The sequence below is a fragment of the Danio aesculapii genome, chromosome 23 (assembly GCF_903798145.1).
Source record: "Danio aesculapii chromosome 23, fDanAes4.1, whole genome shotgun sequence".
Taxonomy (NCBI): domain Eukaryota; kingdom Metazoa; phylum Chordata; class Actinopteri; order Cypriniformes; family Danionidae; genus Danio; species Danio aesculapii.
Window position 1 is genome coordinate 21723408 of NC_079457.1, and position 19762 is coordinate 21743169.

Genomic DNA, 19762 nt, shown 5'->3' on the forward strand with positions numbered 1-19762 from the left:
ACCTTGCTAAGACATGCAAATACATAAAAAATAACTGCATTCATACATAATGTAACTACAAAAAATATATTACAAATTTTTTTACAAAAAAAAATCATATTTTAAGCTTACTGATTTAATCTTCGGAATATGAATTTGGACATTATACAATAAACTATATAAATGCTTTTGAACATTGGGTCTGTCTCTCATAAGGATCATATGTAACCTAAAAGATTAAAAACACTTGATCAAACCTGTCTAAAATTTCAATATGGTGATCTAATTGTTCCATGAACAGATCCTGATTGTCGTCTAACTATTTCAGAACTGTAACACAAGGTGATTAATTATGACTAAATGTTAACACAGCTGTCATTAAAAAAATGTATCAATATGTGGAGCTTTCTGGATTCTTCGACGCTATTAAAAATCTAAAACAGGAAATACATTAGGGCCATTGTTATTGTTTACATATCTCAAAATGGTCTATAGTTCCTTTAATCCCACCAGCTCATGCAATACGTGTTTGTTTCTATTGGCTCAGGTCAAGCTGTCCTGCGCAGTCAGGATCCTGTATCTCTTGGTCAGTGGCATCGTGTGGTGGCCGAACGTCTCAATAAAGACGGGTCTTTGACGGTGGACCACGCAAAAGAAATTACCAGATCCTCTCCAGGAAAAGCCCAGGGCCTTAATATACACACACCAATGTATCTGGGAGGAGTACCCAGCATGGACATCTTGCCCAAACCCGCCAACGTCAGCATGCTGTTTGATGGATGCATAGGAGAGGTCAGAGTCTCCTCTACACAATCTAGTGTTTACATCACATTCTTGCCTGCAGTCATGATTTAAGACTGTCGATTGAACTTGTCAGTTAATTAGTCATGAAAGAAATCTCGATATGTCGAGCTTTTGTTTCATATTTGTATCTTATGAAATATGATATGCAATGTTAAACAAGCAATAAGTCCAATATCACATGTGGACTGTTTTTGTCCTGAGTAGCTCCAGAGTAGTGAAGAGTACAAATGTGATACAGATTTTATAAGTTCAGTAAAGAAGATAATGTTATAAAATAATTAAAACATTTTTAGATTTTTCTCAGCTTTGCCAAAACAAATTTTTGCTAATAAAGTCACACAAGAACTATATGAATTCTGAATGAATATTAAAAAATAGCGGTTTGCTTCCGTGCTTAATGATTCCCTTATTTCAGAGGTGTCAAACTCAGTTCCTTAAGGGCTGCAGCACTGCACAGTTTAGGTCCAACCCTGCACCAACAAAGCAAAGCTGCGATCACACTAGACTTTTGTCCCCATAGACTTCCATTCATACGCACGTGAATGCGTTAGATCAGAAACGCAAACTCATGCGTCAAGTTTCGCAGTTCGCTGTGGTGCAAAGTTCAAGCTTAGTGAACTATAATCTGTGAAATCGCATCACTTAACTGCGTGAGACCAATCGAAGATCAAAACATGGACAGGAATTTAAAACATGGACCAATTGCTCACTTTTTTAATGGCTAATCATCTTGTTTAATCTCGCCCCTTTTCACAGCACCAGAATTTTACATGCTCAGCAGAATTTCACATGCTCAAACTCTTAGTGTGACAGCAGCATTAAGCAGTGTGACCAGTATAGCTTTCAAACAAAGCCTAAATGACTTAATTAATTTGATTAGTTGTGTTTAATTAAGGTTGAAACTAAACTGTGCAGAACTGCAGCCCTCCAGGAACTTAGTTTGACACCTGTGCCTTATTTCTGTGATTTCCAAAGTGGGGGTCAGGACCCTTTGGGGGAACACTTGGTGATTTCTCAAAATCTAATTAATTTTGTAAAACTGTTAGAATGTGCATATATAATCCATATGCTACTTTTTTTTCCCATTGAATTGCGACCACTGGGGTCTCATTATGTTAGATTAAAGACACAGCAATAGGGTCATGCAACAGATTGATTTCATGGCACCAGGGTAAACTTTTTTGACACTTTTACCCCACTCCCATACATTAAAATGAAATACAGGCCACAACTGAACATGGAGGTCGACCTCCGAGTGGCATTCTCCAAAATTAAACAAAGAATAGACTTGGGCCTATTAGTGTGTGCGAGCCATTTTGCGTTTGTATGTTCATAATCACCTCAGAGGACGTTGGGGGTCTTGAGTCACTGTCATTGTTATTTTGGGGGTCACGGGCTAAAAAGTTTGCGAACCCCTGTCTTATTTGAATGCATCGACCCAGTTATTAGACATTACCGCCACCTACTGGCAGACTTAATTTCTCATTTAGAGCATTATTTTTGAACTTCCTGTTCTTTTATATTAAAATAAAACAGAATTAGAAAAAACAACAACACAAAATTAAGTATTTAATCGTTTTATTTATATAAAAGTGATAGCCCCCCCCCCCCAAAAAAAAATAATAATAATTTAGTCATCTTTGTGTAATTTCAATATATATATAAAATAATATTTTAGTTACTGAACATCTTTTGAAATAGAAAGACGATACATTTAATTTCATGTGAAATATTGAGAAAAAAATTACAAACTACAAAATGTCAACAACATTTTATAAATGTTTTGTTTCTCTAGAATTTTGCTATTTTAATTTGAATTTTAATATTTTACCATATTTTAACATAAATTTGGGTGTACTAATTTTGGTGTACTAAGATAAGCTCCAGATTTGGCTTCAGTACTGTTTGATCTAATGGATATGCACACATTAAATATTGTACAACTTTAATATTAACATTTAATTGTAATGTAAATGAGAGATTTGTGAGGGGTGTGCTCATATATGTTGAGCACTGTATATATAATTTTATTTTATTTTTTATATTTTATTTACAATTAGTTTCCATTAGTTAATGTTATTTACTGTATTTACTAACATGATCAAAAAATGAACAAGACATTTATTACATTGGTTACTGAAAATAATCTCCTTACTTCTTTGTTTTTGTTAACTCGCAGTGTATTAGCTATTTTAATAATTTTAATGATAATTTTAATAATGCATTAGTAAATGTTGAACAATGATCAGTAGCTATTCAATTCAATTCATCTTTATTTCTATAGTGCTTTTACAATGTACATTGTGTCAAATCAGCTTAACATAGAAGTTCTAGCAAGTTGAAACTGTGTCAGTCCAGTTTTCAGAGTTGAAGTTCAGTTCAGTTTGGTTGGCTAACATTAACTAATGGAGCCTTATTGTAATATAAACATATCTAATATTGTCATATTGACAGTCCTGATTTCTATAAAAAATATTTTTTCTTTCCAGGTGTTCATCAATGGAAAGAAAGTGGATCTGTCATACAGCTTCACTGAGAGCAGAGCCATCAGCCAGTGTAATGATGACAGCCCATGTGACCGCAGGCCTTGTCTGCATGCTGGCACCTGTATGGCCACTGCTGAATATGAGTATCAGTGTCTCTGTGCTGAGGGCTATGAAGGTGAGTCCATGAACCACCTCTCTGTCAGAGGAAATATTCATATTTTCTGGTTGATACTGTAAGTGTAGGTCAAGTTATTTTCAAGGTTGTGAGTATTCCAGAGTGACTTAAATATGCAATTTACTGTATTTTATTAAAGAAACTATTTGTAAATATGGCCATTTAAATGCTAATTCTAATGCTGTTTTTATATTAATTGATCACAAAAAACTGCACAGATGCATTTATATAGTTTATTTATAAAAGTTATTATAGTTGTTATAAAATTAAAACAGTGAAACTAATATATTTTTGTTCATTGAAATAAAATAATTGTTAAAAAACATTATACATTAAAACAAATTTCAGCATTATATTTTGTTTGCTTAGAACATATTTCTCATTTGAATTTATATTAACTTAAAATTTAAATAACTAATAATATATAGAATGTCAACTAGAATTAGAAATAGAAATATAGATACCAAAAATAATAAACTACCAAATATATATTTATTTTTAGAACAGAATCACTAAAACTATTTATCTGTTAAGTAACCACCAGCATCTGTGGTTACTTAATGATAATAAATGATCACTAATATATTATTGTGTAAAATAATTTATGACAGGATAGTTTAATGGATAAAATCTAGTTTGCTGTATTCTAATATTGTTGATTTAGCACTATTGTTTACTAGTTTAGTCTATTGTAAAAAAAAAATTCTAAAAGCTTGTTAACTTATCTTTACTTTAAAGTTTGAAGGGAAGTTTACCATTTGTTTCCTTTGTAAGGCTTTGAAAATCCTCAATACATAATTTTTTTATTCTAAGAAATAATGATTTAGTCCAGATTTATAGTATATTATCCATTACTTCCTGCTTGGTGTTTGTCAGGTGACCGTTGTGAAATAGTCAAGGAGTCCTGTCGACACTCATCCCAGTGCCAGAATGGAGGCAGCTGTGTGAACAACCACTGTGTGTGTCCTGCAGGATATTCAGGTCGACACTGTGAGAAAGGTCAGTTCACAACTTTAGCATATTCATGCTTTACATATGATTTGTGACTTTGTTGTATGTTTCTATTACTTTGTACACAATTCTCAGCTTCTAAACATTAACTTTATTATTAAGGACTTGCAACTTCATAATGTGAGTTTGTGCCAGTTATTAAATCTCACAAATATAGCGTCATTTTTGGAAGATAAATGTCTGGAGACGATAACTGAATAAGCTAAAAAGCTAATGCAAATTTCCATTCTTATTAGCCATGACAAAAACATCAAATAGATACAGTTATACACTTATTTTACAACCCAAAATAGCTGGTTACAGAGTATATTACTCTGTAACATACTAATGAAATTTATTCCCAATTTGTTTTGTATTAGCCTTGACAAAAAAAATCAAACAGATACAGTTAAACACTTATTTTACGACCCAAATAGCTGATTACAGAGTAAATTACTCTGGAACCTACTAATAACATTTCTTCCCAATTTTTTTTTATATTCGCCATGACAAAAAAATCCAACAAACACAGTTATTACGTATTTTACGTATGTACACGTATTTTACGATCCAAATAGCCAGTTACAGAGTACATTAATCTGTAACCTACTACTAATTACATTTCTTCCCAATTTAAAATAAGAATAGTCATTTATAGTGTTAATTTTTAAAACAACACAGTACCAAGGATAGCAATGTTTCAAACAGAGTTAAGGAATCTATAGTAGGTGAACTCAGTATTCAAGACCTATTTTCATTTTTTCCATAGCTGTGTACAGTATATGTCTACTTTTCATTGTAAGTTTAGCCAGTTTATTCGTTTTTTTAAAGGGATAGTTCACCCAAAAAGGAAAATTATTTTGCTCGCCCTTAACCCGTTACAAGCCCGCTTGAGTTTCTTTGTTCTTTAAAACACAAAAGAAGCTATTTTAAAAATGTTGGAAACCGATAACATTGACATCCAAAGTATTTGTGTTTCCTACTATGGAAGTCAATGGTTACCAGTTCCTTACATTCTTCAAAATATCTACTTTTGTGTTTAACGTTAAAAAACTCATAAAGGTTTTGAACAAACTTTAAAAATAGCAAATATTCTGAAAATATTTATTTATTAATGAATTAAATAATATTTATTAATATTTATTTAACAATTGCTTTAAGATATGGGTTTCTGCAATAATTCCAATTGAGGGTGAGTAAATAGTGAGTATTTTTACATTTAGTTTTAGTTAAACTATTCCTTCATATCTTACATAATATTTAACTTTATTTTTTTAAATAGTTAATATTAATGTTAATATTAGCACTTGTTTAACTTCAAGTTATTTCGGTTATTCCAATAAGCAACAGTTGTGTTTTAGTTTATGACTTTTCATCTATTATTTATACTTTAATAGTTTTCAGGGTATCTTTAGGGTCTTAAAAAGTCTTAATGTCTTAAATTTCAAAAACCAAATTTTAGGCCTTCAAAAGTCTTTAATCCACTAAAATATTGTGTTGTAGCTCTTAAATCATTTTAAACAGGTCCTAATTTTCCCATGTCCATGTAAAGCTATACCCTATCGGGCCAACACCCATCCAATCATTAACAATATATTTCAATAAAAGTTTTAAGAAACGTTTATTTATTAATTCTCTTTAATTATTAGTATGGTTTAATTATTAATATGGTTTAATCATCTTCCTTACAGTACAAATGTTACAGTAACATTTGTTTTTAATGCTTTTATTAGTTTTATCTTGACCATTAAAAAAATCTTTAGCATCTAGCCTTGTGCAAGTCTAAAATTTCATTCATTATGATCTTAAAATGGTCTTAAAAAGTCTTAAATGTGACATGATGAAGCCTGTAGAAACCCTGAGTTTTACTTTGTCAACAATAACATCTGCTCTATACTTCTGTTTTACATGTAAATAACCTTAAATCACATCATTTTAGAAGTATTGAGATAAACACACAGCTACCTAAACCCAATATTCCTACAATGTGAATTTAAACTGCCTTATTATCCTTAATACTAATATATTGGTCCCAGTTTGCCTCATTTATCATTTTCCAGAATTCACTCTCTCTCTCTAAGGAAATAAAAGCATTTCTCTGTAGTTCCATAGCATTGTACCGAACCGCAGCTGTAAGTGATTCATCATAAAGCACCATAGGGAACTAACTGTCCGTTCTCCATAACCCACCATGGCTTCATCGGTAGCGTTTTAGCGGGTGAAAGAGGCCACGTGTGACTGAATCTCACCGCTGTATCCCACACACACAGGGCAGGAGTCCAGCTTCAGCGAGGCCATGTGGAGTTTGGAGGGTAGTGGGGGAAATGGTACAGTATGAATTACAGTCTGCCTGACTCGCTCGTCACTAACCAGAGGAGAACATCTTCCTCCTCCTCAGGGCCCCGCAGCCCGCCTAACACCCACCGATACAAACTACTGTTGTGCCAAAATGATGAATAAGAAAACAGGAAGACATGCATTTCAGGGGTCTGTTTACTGAGCAACCCTACATTTATATATTGTTGTTGATTAAATATAATTTGTAAGAGATCTTGATTATGAATGTATCTTGATTTAAAATAACTCAACATCTTTATAGCAAGATTTCGCTTCAGGGAAAAAATGTGCAAAGTGATAAGATGTTTTCAGACAGTATTAGTTTTTTGCTTGTTTGTTTGTTTTAAGCTTTAATTTTCATTAAATTGTGCTTAATTTGTTTTATTGAGTTTACTTAATTTTCTATCTACACTTAAAAAAATCTAAGGATGTTGAGACATTTTTATCTCAAAAGTATGATTATTGATTTAAAAAGAATTTGTTTTGTGTTTACCATTGACTTGTTTGGGGTCAGTAAGATATTTTCTCAAAAAAATCAATAAGTTAAAGGCCGTTAGAATGTTTTAAATGTTCTTTTGAACTTACTCCACAGATATATTAAGGAGTACTTTTAACATCGATCAACACTGATAAGTGCTTTGAGATTTTAGGTTTAAAGATTTAAAGATATAAAATAAAGTTTATTATTATCACAATATTTTTGAGTAAATTATTTTAGATATGATGTACAGTTAAAGTCAGAACTATTAGCCCCCCCCCCGTTTCTCCGATTTCTGTTTAACAGAAAGAAGATTTTTTTCAACACATTTCTAAACATGATAGTTTTAATAACTCATTTCTAATAAGTGATTAATTTTATCTTTGCCATGATGACAGTAAATAATATTTTACTAGATATTTTTCATGACACTTCATTACATCTTAAAGTGACATTTAATGGCTTAACTAGATTAATTAGGTTAACTAGGCAGGTTAGTGTGATTAGGCAAGTTATTGTTTAATGATGGTTTGTTCTGTAGACTATCGAAAAAAATATATAGCTTAAATGGGCTAATAGTTTTGACCTTAAAATGTTTTTTTTTTTAATTTAAAAGCTGCCTTTATTCTAGTCGAAATAAAACAAATAAGACTTTCTCCAGAAGAAAAAATATTATCAGACATACTCTGAAAATTTCCTTGCTGTGTTAAACATCATTTTGGAAATATTTTTAAAAAGAATTTTTTTAATTATTATTATATATTTTTTTATTATTATTCAAAGTAATAATAATTCTGACTTCAACTGTATATATGTATAATGTTAACTGAATCTCACAGTATTAATAATTATTAATAAAATAAATTACATTTTAAAATATAAAATAAATCCAAAACTAAAAATGTATTTTCTTAAAAATATATTATTTATCAAATAAATGCTACTTTGATAGGCATAAGTGACTTAATAACTAAATGTCTTACCAACCCCAATACTTTTTAGTGGTTTAAGTTGTTCTTGTTCAAAGGTTTACTCTCTATTAAGTAAGCTTTTTCTTCATTAAGTAACCTTATTTAAGTTACCTTATTTAAGGGTCAATGAGGGTAACCTTAGATTTGCTTGTTATATGCATGAATATGAAAACAGTTGTTAGGATGTTGAGACATTTATTTTTACCTGAAAACTATAAATATTGATATATATATATATATTTTTTTTTTATGTATTTAATATAGAAATGTTTGGGGTCAGTAAGATATACTCTCAAAAAATCAAATTGGTAAGGCATTTTATAATTTACTTTAAAACATTGATCAAATTACTTATTGAGTGAATTATTTTTGATGTAGAATGAGTTCAACAATGCAGTAGTGACCATTAAAAGAATAAAATACACTTTAAAACATATTCATATCTAATAAACAATGTAATGACATTTTGTTCTGTATTAATTATCGAAAACAATTCTACTTTGATGGGCATAAGACACTCAAAAACAAAAATATCTGACCAACCCCAAAACTTTTGACTGATTTTAAATATTTAAGAGGTGCTTGACATCTCTGAAAGTGTAAACAAGAAATAAAATAAAAACTATGTAGAACAGATTACTGATATTGAAGCCTCGTAAATAGATCCCTGAAATAATGTGCTGTCAAAATGAATGATCTGCACTTAATTGGTTACTGTGTCCTTACTGTGAAGTTTTAAATGTTACGTTGAAGGGGAATTGTATGTCTTCAGTTGCAATTGTCTCAAAGTGATCAAACGCATAGAATTCTCCTGAAGCGTCCTGTCCGGTCAGTCACTCAACCTCTCGCTGCAGTTTCAATTCGACATCTCTATCGCATTAAAACCTCCTTTCTCTTTTGCGAAACAATCAACATCTTATTTTCCGCACTGCCATTTTCACCTACAGCAGCGTCCGTAAAACAAAATGTCCTCACACTGTGAACAAACACGTTTTTTGGTTACTAACCACCGAACGTCCTTCACTTGTACACTTGAGCTGACCCGACAGGTGAGTTTTACGACTGGAAACCCTCAGCATGAAGCACTTGGTGGTAAGCACTTGTTGGTAATTGTCCGACGTTTATTACTTGGTTCAAGAGAATGCTTTGAGAGGAATGTGCAATGTTGTTCAAATGGGAATGTTACTTCAAGAGCAATGTCTATTTGCGTTCATTATCTAATGGAGATAAATGAAATGTGTGTTGGGTTTTAGTGTTTTTGAATTGCTCTTGATGGATTGTTTATTTCTCACAATGCAACAAGCCTGTTCTTTGGGGTCATGCATTTAAATTACTTCTAAATCTGATGAATCGCTATCAATGTATGGAGGATGAAACCTGCAAAAACAATAAATTAATAAATATGCAAATGAATAAATAAATGAATAAATAAATACACAAATTCCTGTAGAAATAAAACTGTAAATAAATAAATAAATAAATATGCAAATAAATTAATACACAAATTCCTGCATAAATAAAACAATAAATAAATAAATACGCAAATAAAAAAATGAATTAATAAACAAACTAATTTCTGCATAAATAAAACAATAAATGTATAAATATGCAAATAAATAAATAAATACACAAATTTCTGCATAAATTAACAAATAAATATGCAAATAAATAAATAAATGAATAAATAAATAAACAAATTCCTGCATAAATAAAACAATAAATAAATGAATAAATAAATACGCAAGTAAATAAATGAATAAATACACAAATTCCTGCATAAATAAAACAATAAATAAATAAATACGCAAGTAAATAAATAAATGAATAAATAAATACACAAATTCCTGCATAAATAAAACAATAAATAAATAAATACGCAAGTAAATAAATAAATGAATAAATAAATACACAAATTCTTGCATAAATAAAACAATAAATAAATAAATATGCAAATAAATAATTAAATGTGTGTATAAATAAATCTACAAATTGCTGCATAAGAAATATATAAATAATTAATAGTGCGGTGTGAAAGGGGGAAAATCTACTTTCAGCTTAGCATTTTCTTATTCCACCAAAATCCATGTAATTTATTTCATTATTAATCTGGCCGCACTATTTATATAATTTATTCATGCAGGAATTTGTGGATTTATTGAGTAATTTGTTTATTTGCATATTTATTTATTGTTTTATTTATGCAGGAATTTGTGGATTTATTTGCATATTTATTTATTTATTGTTTTTGCAGGTTTTGTCCTCCATATCAATGCGTTGTATTCGGGTGTCAGTGCTGTTTATATTCCACTCTTTTTTTGTTTGTTTGTTTGTTTTGTGACAGTCCACACGGTGGCACTATAATACAGAGAGTTGGTGTTTATTTTTGGTTTCTGTTTTGCAGACTCTCCTATCGAATATTCCGCATATTTCCATGATAATGGATATCTGGCACTTCCAAAACCCATGTTCCCACGAAGGTGAGTGCACAGTCTTTGCACACTCACTCTGAAATGTTCATATTCATGTTTTTTTGTGTTCTTTTTTCAAAACAAAACAATCACACACACAGAAAAGACTTGATAAAAGACTGACCGTTTGGTTATGGACAGGGCGGACTTAGTGATTTGGGTGCCCAAAGCAATTCAAGGTACGAGGCCCTAGCATTAAAACTCAAAACTTTCTTTCTCTATAGAGGTTTGTTTTCTCTGAAGATTATAATTTTTTGGGAAATAGACTGCATGTTAAAAATATATTTTAAAGTGGAACCTTTATCTTCTTAATGTAAAATTAAATACAATAAATTCACAAACTAACTATGTACAGCCATATTTGTGATTAGATTTTAATATTCGGTCGGCGCAATAGCCAAGTAGTGGTTAGCGCGTCGACATATGGTGCAGTAGCACGTCAGGACGTCCCGAGTTCAAATCCCGGCTCGAGGACGTTTTCCAACCCTACCCCACTCTCTCTCTCTCCAGCTTCGCTTCCTGTCTCATTACTGTCCTATCTAATAAAGGCAAAAAGGCCAAAAATAAATCTTAAAAAAAAAAAAAAAAGATTTTAATATTTGCATGTGCAGGACGGAAGTTCCACTATTCATGAGGGGACCCCTGGTTTTGAAAAGAAATAATAACATTAAAATAAATGGTTATAGACAGATTTTACTGCATATAATAGAACATTTATAAAAGAATTATAAGATTAATGTAGGCTTCTTGGCATTGGTTGGGGCCTAATTCCACGGGGCCCTAAGTGGCTGCTTACGTCACCTATTGGTTAAGTCCGCCCCTACCTATAGATACACACACACACGCCAAACTGGGTTAAGTGAAAAGTCAAGGAACTTTGCTGCAATACAATGGTGGAAGCAGGCACAATCACGCAGCACCTGAAAATAGTCCCCAGCTAGCAACTGTTGGCATGTTTGATATCATTGGGCCTGCTTCAGCCATATCAACCTACAACTTTCATTTTCTGTCAGTCTTAGTACAAGATTGGAAATTAAAATTGGAAGATTATCAAGAATCCTGTTTTGATTGATTGATTTATTTATTTATTTATTTTTTGTTTTGTTTTTTGAGCGAGATGCTGTTGGTCTAATTTGATTCAATTATTTATGCTAAGCTAAGCTAAAATGGCTCCCACCAGACCCAGAGATGGACTGATTCAAAAATGGTCAAACTCTAGGGGACTTGTAAAATGAGCCTATTTCCAAAAAAGTGGAGTGTTCCTTTAATTGTACTTAAATGGATACTGTCAAGTTTAGCAAAAAAAAAAAATGCAAAAAATATGTATTTGGTTATTTTTTGGTTGCAATAATGACTGTTTGACTTGTTTCAGTGCTCCTGACTCTCCAGAGACCATTGAGTTAGAGATTAACACTGCCTCAAAGGACGGCCTCATCCTGTGGCAGGGAGTGGTATGTTTGTACAAAAGTGCGCCCTTCTCTTCCCATGACACACACACATTCAGAGTCCAAGATAACTATTTCTAGGCACAAATATGTCCGTATTCTGGAAAATGTTCTGTACAGTCCATATTCTTTTAAATCTGCTTATAGATGTTTATTTTGGATACTACATATACATGGGCATTCTGATCATGGGTAACTGATATGAAACTGACATGTTTTACATTTCATATTCAGCCTCAATTCACTAAACTGAGTCAAATGAGTTTGCTTGGAGCTGGATTGTTGATCGATATGCTTTTGTTCCTCACCCTTTTTTTTTTTGCACTGCATGTTTGCCTGCCTAACTCACCTTCATCCTCCTCAGGAGTCTGCAGGTGCTCTAAACCTCCATATGAAGCATGCTAATATAAAGGTATTCACTCTTTACTAGCAGAAAATGATGGAAAACACAAAATGATGTCTGCATTAGCATGATCATATCATTATCATCTCAGAATGCAGTAGCATTTTACAATGTACAGTACGTTTGAAGTTTTTTTTTGCATGTATTTCGCTTGATTTCAAAGTTTTTTAGCCTCATGTTTGCATTTTTATCACTTGTTTTCCACTTGTTCAGTCAACACACTTGTAACTCTTCAGTGATTTATCACATTCACTTGGCACTTTTCACAAATAGAACAAAACAGGTTATTTGACCCTCAGACAATGTTGATTGTTACCTTCAGACCAAATGTGAGACAAACTTAAGCTACCTGGCTGCTTTGCATACATGTTTAATAGCTACATTTCCATCCACCTATTTTTATGCTTATTTTGCATATGCGCATAAAAATGGTTTTTGGAAACGCCAAGATGCACATAAGTTTTGAAAATGCGCATAAAAAATCATGCGCATAACTAACCTTTTATTCAAAAAGACAAGATGCGCATAAACACTTTTACCAAACAAATTCCAGTATGCGCATAAAAAAAATGTCATGGATTTTGCTATTAGAGATCATGTGATGATAAAAATGTGTGTGAATAGACAAACCTGCAGGCCGACTACTAAGGTAAAACATCTGAAATGTTGTTTTGGTCATTCTTAAACACCTTAACCAATTCAGTATTGGTGTTATTATATTATTAATGACCTCCAGAATCAAAAGCATCTGTGCTCCGCGTCTCACACCTTCAAACGCCACTGCACGTGTCAGGATTGCCTTCTAAGGCGCAAGTCATTTATTAAATGAAAAAATATTCATGCAGCTTCTCCTACTGCAGCGAATTCCGTTTTTACTGTTGATATTTGGTGCCAGTTAATCAGGAAGTGATGATTTTGTTCTCTTTGACTCGTTAGATGGAAACACTGCTTTATTCGCATGTCTTTTATGCGTTTTGCACGTAAAGTTAATTTGCATTTTTGGATGGAAACAAAGCTATTGATGCCTTCTAATAACAACAAACATGGAAGTTGTGCTTTTAAATAAATAATGATACTACAAAGTGTACGTTAAACTAAACCAATTCTAGCATTTCCAAGTTTATTTTTATTTTTAAAGAATAATATCTGGATAATTTGTCACAATTTTGGTCATTTAATCAAAAATATCACATAAACTTTGATTGATTGATTGATTGATTGATTGAATTAATTGAAAAATACTTATTCATCAAGGTTGCAGAAAACTGTCAATTAAAACTGACGATTAATACATTTAGAGTTTGTAATTATTTTTATTATTATTTTCATCAAATGATTAACAGATTTCAGTTAACCTCACATTACAAATATGCAACATTAATGAACTTTTTATAAGCAGACTGTTTTAAAGAATAAAAAAATCATATTGACCTTTCTTTGTTTTTTGTATACTGTTTATTTTACTGTGTGTGTGTGTGTGTGTGTGTGTGTGCGTGTGCGTGTGCGTGTGTGTGTGTGTGTGTGTGTGTGTCTTGCTCAAGATGTTTGAATGTTTGATTTAGTTTATTATGATAACAGTGGGATTAATTCAAGTATAGAAGTACTGCTGTACACACATAATGTATATCTAACATATTGTCATGTTGACCTGTCTTTTTCATGCATATTTCCTCCCAAAATTCAAAATTCCTCTTCAAAATTTCAGTGAAAATATCATATTTTACAGGAACTTGGAGATCAAGGCAAGGGAAAGGACTTTATAAGTCTCGGTTTACAAAATGGACATCTTGTGTTTAGGTGCGTAATGGATCTCTTTTGCACACTAATAAATCACATGGGCGTAAGATACTATATATGATGAGTTATAATAACTATAATAATCGGGTTAAAATCATTGCATCTCTGTTTCAGTGTCTAGATCAGTGTTTCGTCCTGATGTGCTGTTGTTTTTCTGATAGTTATCAGCTGGGCAGTGGAGAGGCTCAGATTGTGTCCAGAGAGCCTATCAATGACAGACAGTGGCACATGATCACTGCAGTCCGGTAAAGACATTCACCACTCCAGTCCTTCATACATAGTAAAAGGCCATAGGAAAGATGATTGAGAGTGTTTATTATGTGTCTTGAACAGAACCGGTAAGCAGGGATACCTTCAGATTGATGGAAGATCTGTGGAACAAGGACAATCACAAGGCAAAAGCATCATGGTGAATACCAAGGGCAACATATACCTGGGTAAGTACTTAAAGGTCTGTTAAACTCACGTGCCGCAAATTCAAAGTAGACAAAATGGGTAAAAATAAATGAGATTCTCAGCAATGCTGCCTGCTTTTTAAAATGTGCTATTACTTTTAATAAGTTTTGTTTGCCCCATTGTTTCTTCAAAAAGAAGATTCTTATTGTTATTGTTATAGTTGGAATATTTAGAACTTTATTCTTACAATATTTATTCACATATATACAATACGTTATCGGGTTTTCGGGTTTTAACCTTCGACCACGACCCATTCCACAATACACCGGCCCCTTACGGCTCCCCCTGCAGGTGGTGGGGCTGCAGGAGGATGGTCTCACGCTTCTCCTTCAGGCTGAGCGCTTGCAAAGAGCCCCAGGCCTGGCATCAGTGTGGGGTCCCGGCTGCTCCATACCAAGCTACATGACAGCCCTCAATGTTTTTGTGCTCATAAAGGGTTTTTGAACTGCACTTAGTCTGACCTATGTTATGGCCCGTTTCCACTGAGTGGTACAGTACGGTATGGTACAGGTCGGTACGGGTCACCTTTATCAGGCTTGTGTTTCCACTGCCAAAAGTGTAACGATGTACGACAGAAAGTCAGACGACGTTATTCTCACTTGAGGAAATGTCTACAGTAAAGCTGTACGGGTCATTCACATTTCATATGAGAAGCACTTCTCTCAAAACGGATGCTTTATACACATAAATACTTGTGTATAAATGTTCATCATTCTAACATTTCTCTGAATATTATCTGATTATAACTGCAGATCAATTATTGTGTGAAATAGTCTATTGTAACGTCTGCAATTATATTAAATAAATAAATGAACATATATGAACACATACAGCCCCTTACAATCTCCGATATGTTACCAATTACAGAGAAACTTCACACAGCATACATTTAGTCCTTATTTGGGTTCTAAAACAACATGCAACATATCATCTTACTCAAGGCTGTTTCTTGTACTCTCAATATTACTGTACTCTCTGTATTATCAAAACTGGTTAAAAACTGGTACAATCAACATCCTAACTGGCAGTGTAATTCAATTCATCTTTATTTCTATATATAATTTTTACAATGTAGATTGTGTCAAAGCAGCTTCACATAGAAGATTAAAGTGAATTGAAACTGTATTAGTTCAGTTCAGTTCAGTGTGGTTTATTATTCACTGTTGAGAGTCCACACCCTGAAGAGCAATCCATCGGTGAGCAGCTCTACAAGTCCCGAACAATGCAAGCTTGTGACAGTGGTGAGGAAAAAAACTTCACCAATTAGCAAAAGTGAAGGATAAAAAACCTCAAGAGAAACCAGGCTCAGTTGGGCATGACCATTTCTCCTATGGCCAAACGTCTTGTGAAGAGCTGCAGTTCAGGCGCTGGAGAACGCTGGACGTCAGCGAAGACTCCTCTATCTCTGGAGTTTCACAGGATTCAGACGCATGCTCTCTACTCCTCCATGGCCACCACAGCAACTGCTCAGGATACGAAACCTTGGGATCATCTCTTCACAGGTCTTGGATCGCATCAGTGGCCCTGCATAATCTCTGGGGGCCTCGGGATAAGTATCCCCAGGAAATAGAGAATAAAAAGAATAATTAGCATAGCTGCTGTTCATAGTGTATATAAACGAGATGCAAAAACCTGCGTGGAGCACATACATGTATCATACTGCTATGTGTTGCATGGAGTGTATGCTTTAACTTTTAATCTAGTTTTGAACTGCGAGAGTGTGTCTGCACCTCGGGCATTATCAGGAAGGCTATTCCAGAGTTTAGGAGCCATAAATAGGAAGGCTCGACCTCCTTTACTTGAATTTGCTATTCTAGGTACTACCAGAAGCCCTGCGTTTTGAGATCTTAAAGAGCGGGTTGGATTGTAGCCAGACAGAAGGTTGGTTAGATAAACAAGAGCTAGATTATTTAAAGCTTTATATGTAAGAAGTAGTATTTTAAAATCAATACAATCAATAAAATCGGGGTGGTATGATCATATTTTCTAGATCTGGTAACATACAAAGGAATAAACTTTAAAAGATTTAACACATAAAATGACAAATAACTCAGGAAAAAGTTGTTTCTAATTCTTCAGGTCCACTCAAGAGGTCTCCATGACCTCTGACCTGGCTTGGTAGACCCTGAGGAAGCAAATCATTTGGAATACAGAAAAAGCAATGACACGCATATTATTCCAGATTTACTCATAAGAGGGATGACACTAAGGTCATAATATAATCTAGGGTCTTAAACATTCAACTTTGTTAATAATAATAAATACATAAGACATTATACGTGTTACTCCATCCTGGAGCGGACATCCATCAGTAAAACCATGCCATCAGCATCATCAACATTTAAATGTATTGTAAGATTATTTCTTTTTTTTTTCCTGTAGGTGGAGCTCCAGACATGCAAACTTTGACCGGAGGAAAGTATTTATCAGGCATGACGGGCTGTGTGAAGAACCTGTCGCTGATGAACGCCCGACCAGGAGAACAGCCAGCGCGACCCATAGACCTACAGGTCCACGCAGAAGAGGGCATCAATGTAGAGCGCTGCTTAACATAGGCGCCGTACTAAAACACTACCAGAGACTACAGAAAAGAAAAACCCTCATCCGCATTCACACTGAGAATCCTACGTTTCTCAGACACTCACAGGACGACAGTCACACTTTAAGAGACACACTCTGACATGTGTTTCTTAGTGCTTCACCTCAACCAAAAACACATACATATGAAAGAAAGGATTTTTTGCTCTGTTCTGCGTTAAACCAAAAAGAGAAAGCGAAAAATTAATGATATTAACAAGTCTTCAATTTTTCAGTGTTTTATGCTCAATGAAGGACTTATTAACATGGAAGCTCAGTTTACATACTCCGAACAGTAGCTTTTTAGCCATGACAGGAAAAGAGAAAGAAAAAAATAGTTATAATAATAAAGATGATGAGCCTTCTATGGTGGGTCAGATCCTATGGAATCGGAGATGTTTTTACAGCACTGAATTTTTATTTATAAGCATATTAATCTATCTATCTATATATTATATTTGTGGGGGGAAATGCAAAGCTAACAATAACCTGCTCATTTGTTGATTCTAGGCTCTAATATTGCGTGTCTGAGGTTTAGTGCTGAGCTGTGTTCATACTTGAAGACTCTGCTGCCTTCTTTTACTCTGTATGAGGGCCGATGGGGGCGAGCATGCTGAAGGCTGAAATATACTTCTGTTTTTATTCATACGCTAGCATGTGCGCACAGTTGAACACACACAGCCTTTCCAAGCAAACACAATATCAATGTTTGCACGATTGAAAATGTTGTATTGTCTGCACTTTTTTTCACTATAGAAGTGATGAAATGTCTTCATACTTTTCTTGTTCAGTCTTTTTCTGACTGTGAATTAATGGTCAGGTTTAATGACATCTTGTGGACAAACCAAGTAGTGCAAAAATAGTTTAAAACAGTGAGATTTGCTTACCTTGTATTGTTATAGTGTAAAAATTGTGCTAATGACAAAATTTACTTCACACGTTGTTCATATGCATACTGTAGCGTACATATAAAAACTGAAGTATATTTTGGGTTTATGGAAGGTGATTGGGGTCAAAAGTTTATCAAATTTTAGATTTTTATTTGATCGTTTCATTGCTTGCAGTTTGATGACGTTAATGTGGCGGTATTGAACATATTTAAAAATTTTATATTATATAACACTGAAATCGCATACAAATTATCATTGCAACATTTATATACTATTATACTTATATACCGTATACTATTACAAAATACTGTGTGATTAAACATGACATCTGATGTTTGTAACATCACATATGCATATTTTTAACTTAGGGGTTGTTTAAACAACAACGTTTTTAAGCTAAAAATGAGAATGCTGTTATGCCTGTTCGTTTACATGATAACAGCTTTTTTGGTGACTGAAAACACATAAATCGTGCAAAGTGGACGTTTTTGAAAGCGCCGCCATTTTCGTGTCAGTGTAAACACCTGCAGATAAGAGTTTCGAAAAACAATGACGCAATTAGTGTATATTAAGTGGTTAGAGTGATTTAGATTAAAAGCAAGCACAAAAAACACAACAGTGTTATGCTGTTTTCACCCCAGACATGGAACGCGCAATGAAATGGCTCTATTTGTACATAAATAGACGCGTGGACATTTTGAGTTAACTCGCTTCATTTGTGCATCAAATTCGCTTCATTCGCTCATCAAATTCACTTCGCAATAGACGCGGATTTGCATCATGGGCAGGACTTCTGTCTGCCCGGTGACTCTAGCTTCATTGCTAAATGGCTAATGTGGATTTTATTAGCTGTGTTTATTTGTGTTGGGATGGCTGATAAACACCTTTGATTTGTTTGGCGCTGTGTCAGTAGATTCATTCAGAGGTGCACCCAGCTCTGTGAGTTCATCAACTCCTCCAGAAACTGTACCAGGATGATAAAAGCGTTCAGCGGTTCTTCCTAGTTTGATGAACTGTTGTCTGGTGTCTGCAAGAGAATTTTCCATAACAACACCAACAATAGGCACTACGTCATAATCACGCCCTATAAGAGAAAGCTCCTGATTGGTTAACGCGGTGCGAATTTCAGTGATGAAATTCAGATTTTCCAACTCAATACGTGCGTTAAGTGCATTAAACACGCGAAACGCTCAACTCACGCCACTTCATCTGTGCTAATCACATCATTTGCGCAAAACGCGCACCGTAGGATGTCTATTCGCATCTTTGCATTTACGTAACATGTAAATCACTCGCGCTTGATGCTTCATCCGCATATGGTGTGAACACGGCAGTAGAGTACAAAGTAGTGTTGTTTTTCAAGTGCTTCCTAATGATTCATCTGCAAAATGTCATTTACTTCACATTACAACCAATAGCAGAGACGCATCTAATACACACAACAAATTCTACACACACACCAGTGCAGATATGCCTTCGACTGTACATCGTCACTTTCCTACAGGT

General features: G+C 33.7%; 1 protein-coding gene across 1 annotated transcript in view; it reads left to right on the plus strand.

The window, feature by feature from the left end:
* Window positions 1-19762, plus strand: part of hspg2 (heparan sulfate proteoglycan 2) — a 187612-nt gene that overhangs the window by 166329 nt on the left and 1521 nt on the right. The window contains 11 exon segments of the mRNA XM_056448664.1: window positions 527-771; window positions 3273-3444; window positions 4321-4443; window positions 6705-6761; window positions 10622-10697; window positions 12061-12139; window positions 12498-12545; window positions 14263-14333; window positions 14495-14578; window positions 14667-14770; window positions 17172-19762. The exon segment at window positions 17172-19762 is cut by the window's right edge and continues 1521 nt beyond it. Of these exon segments, the coding sequence (XP_056304639.1) occupies window positions 527-771; window positions 3273-3444; window positions 4321-4443; window positions 6705-6761; window positions 10622-10697; window positions 12061-12139; window positions 12498-12545; window positions 14263-14333; window positions 14495-14578; window positions 14667-14770; window positions 17172-17344 (1232 nt within the window). The 3' untranslated portion in view covers window positions 17345-19762.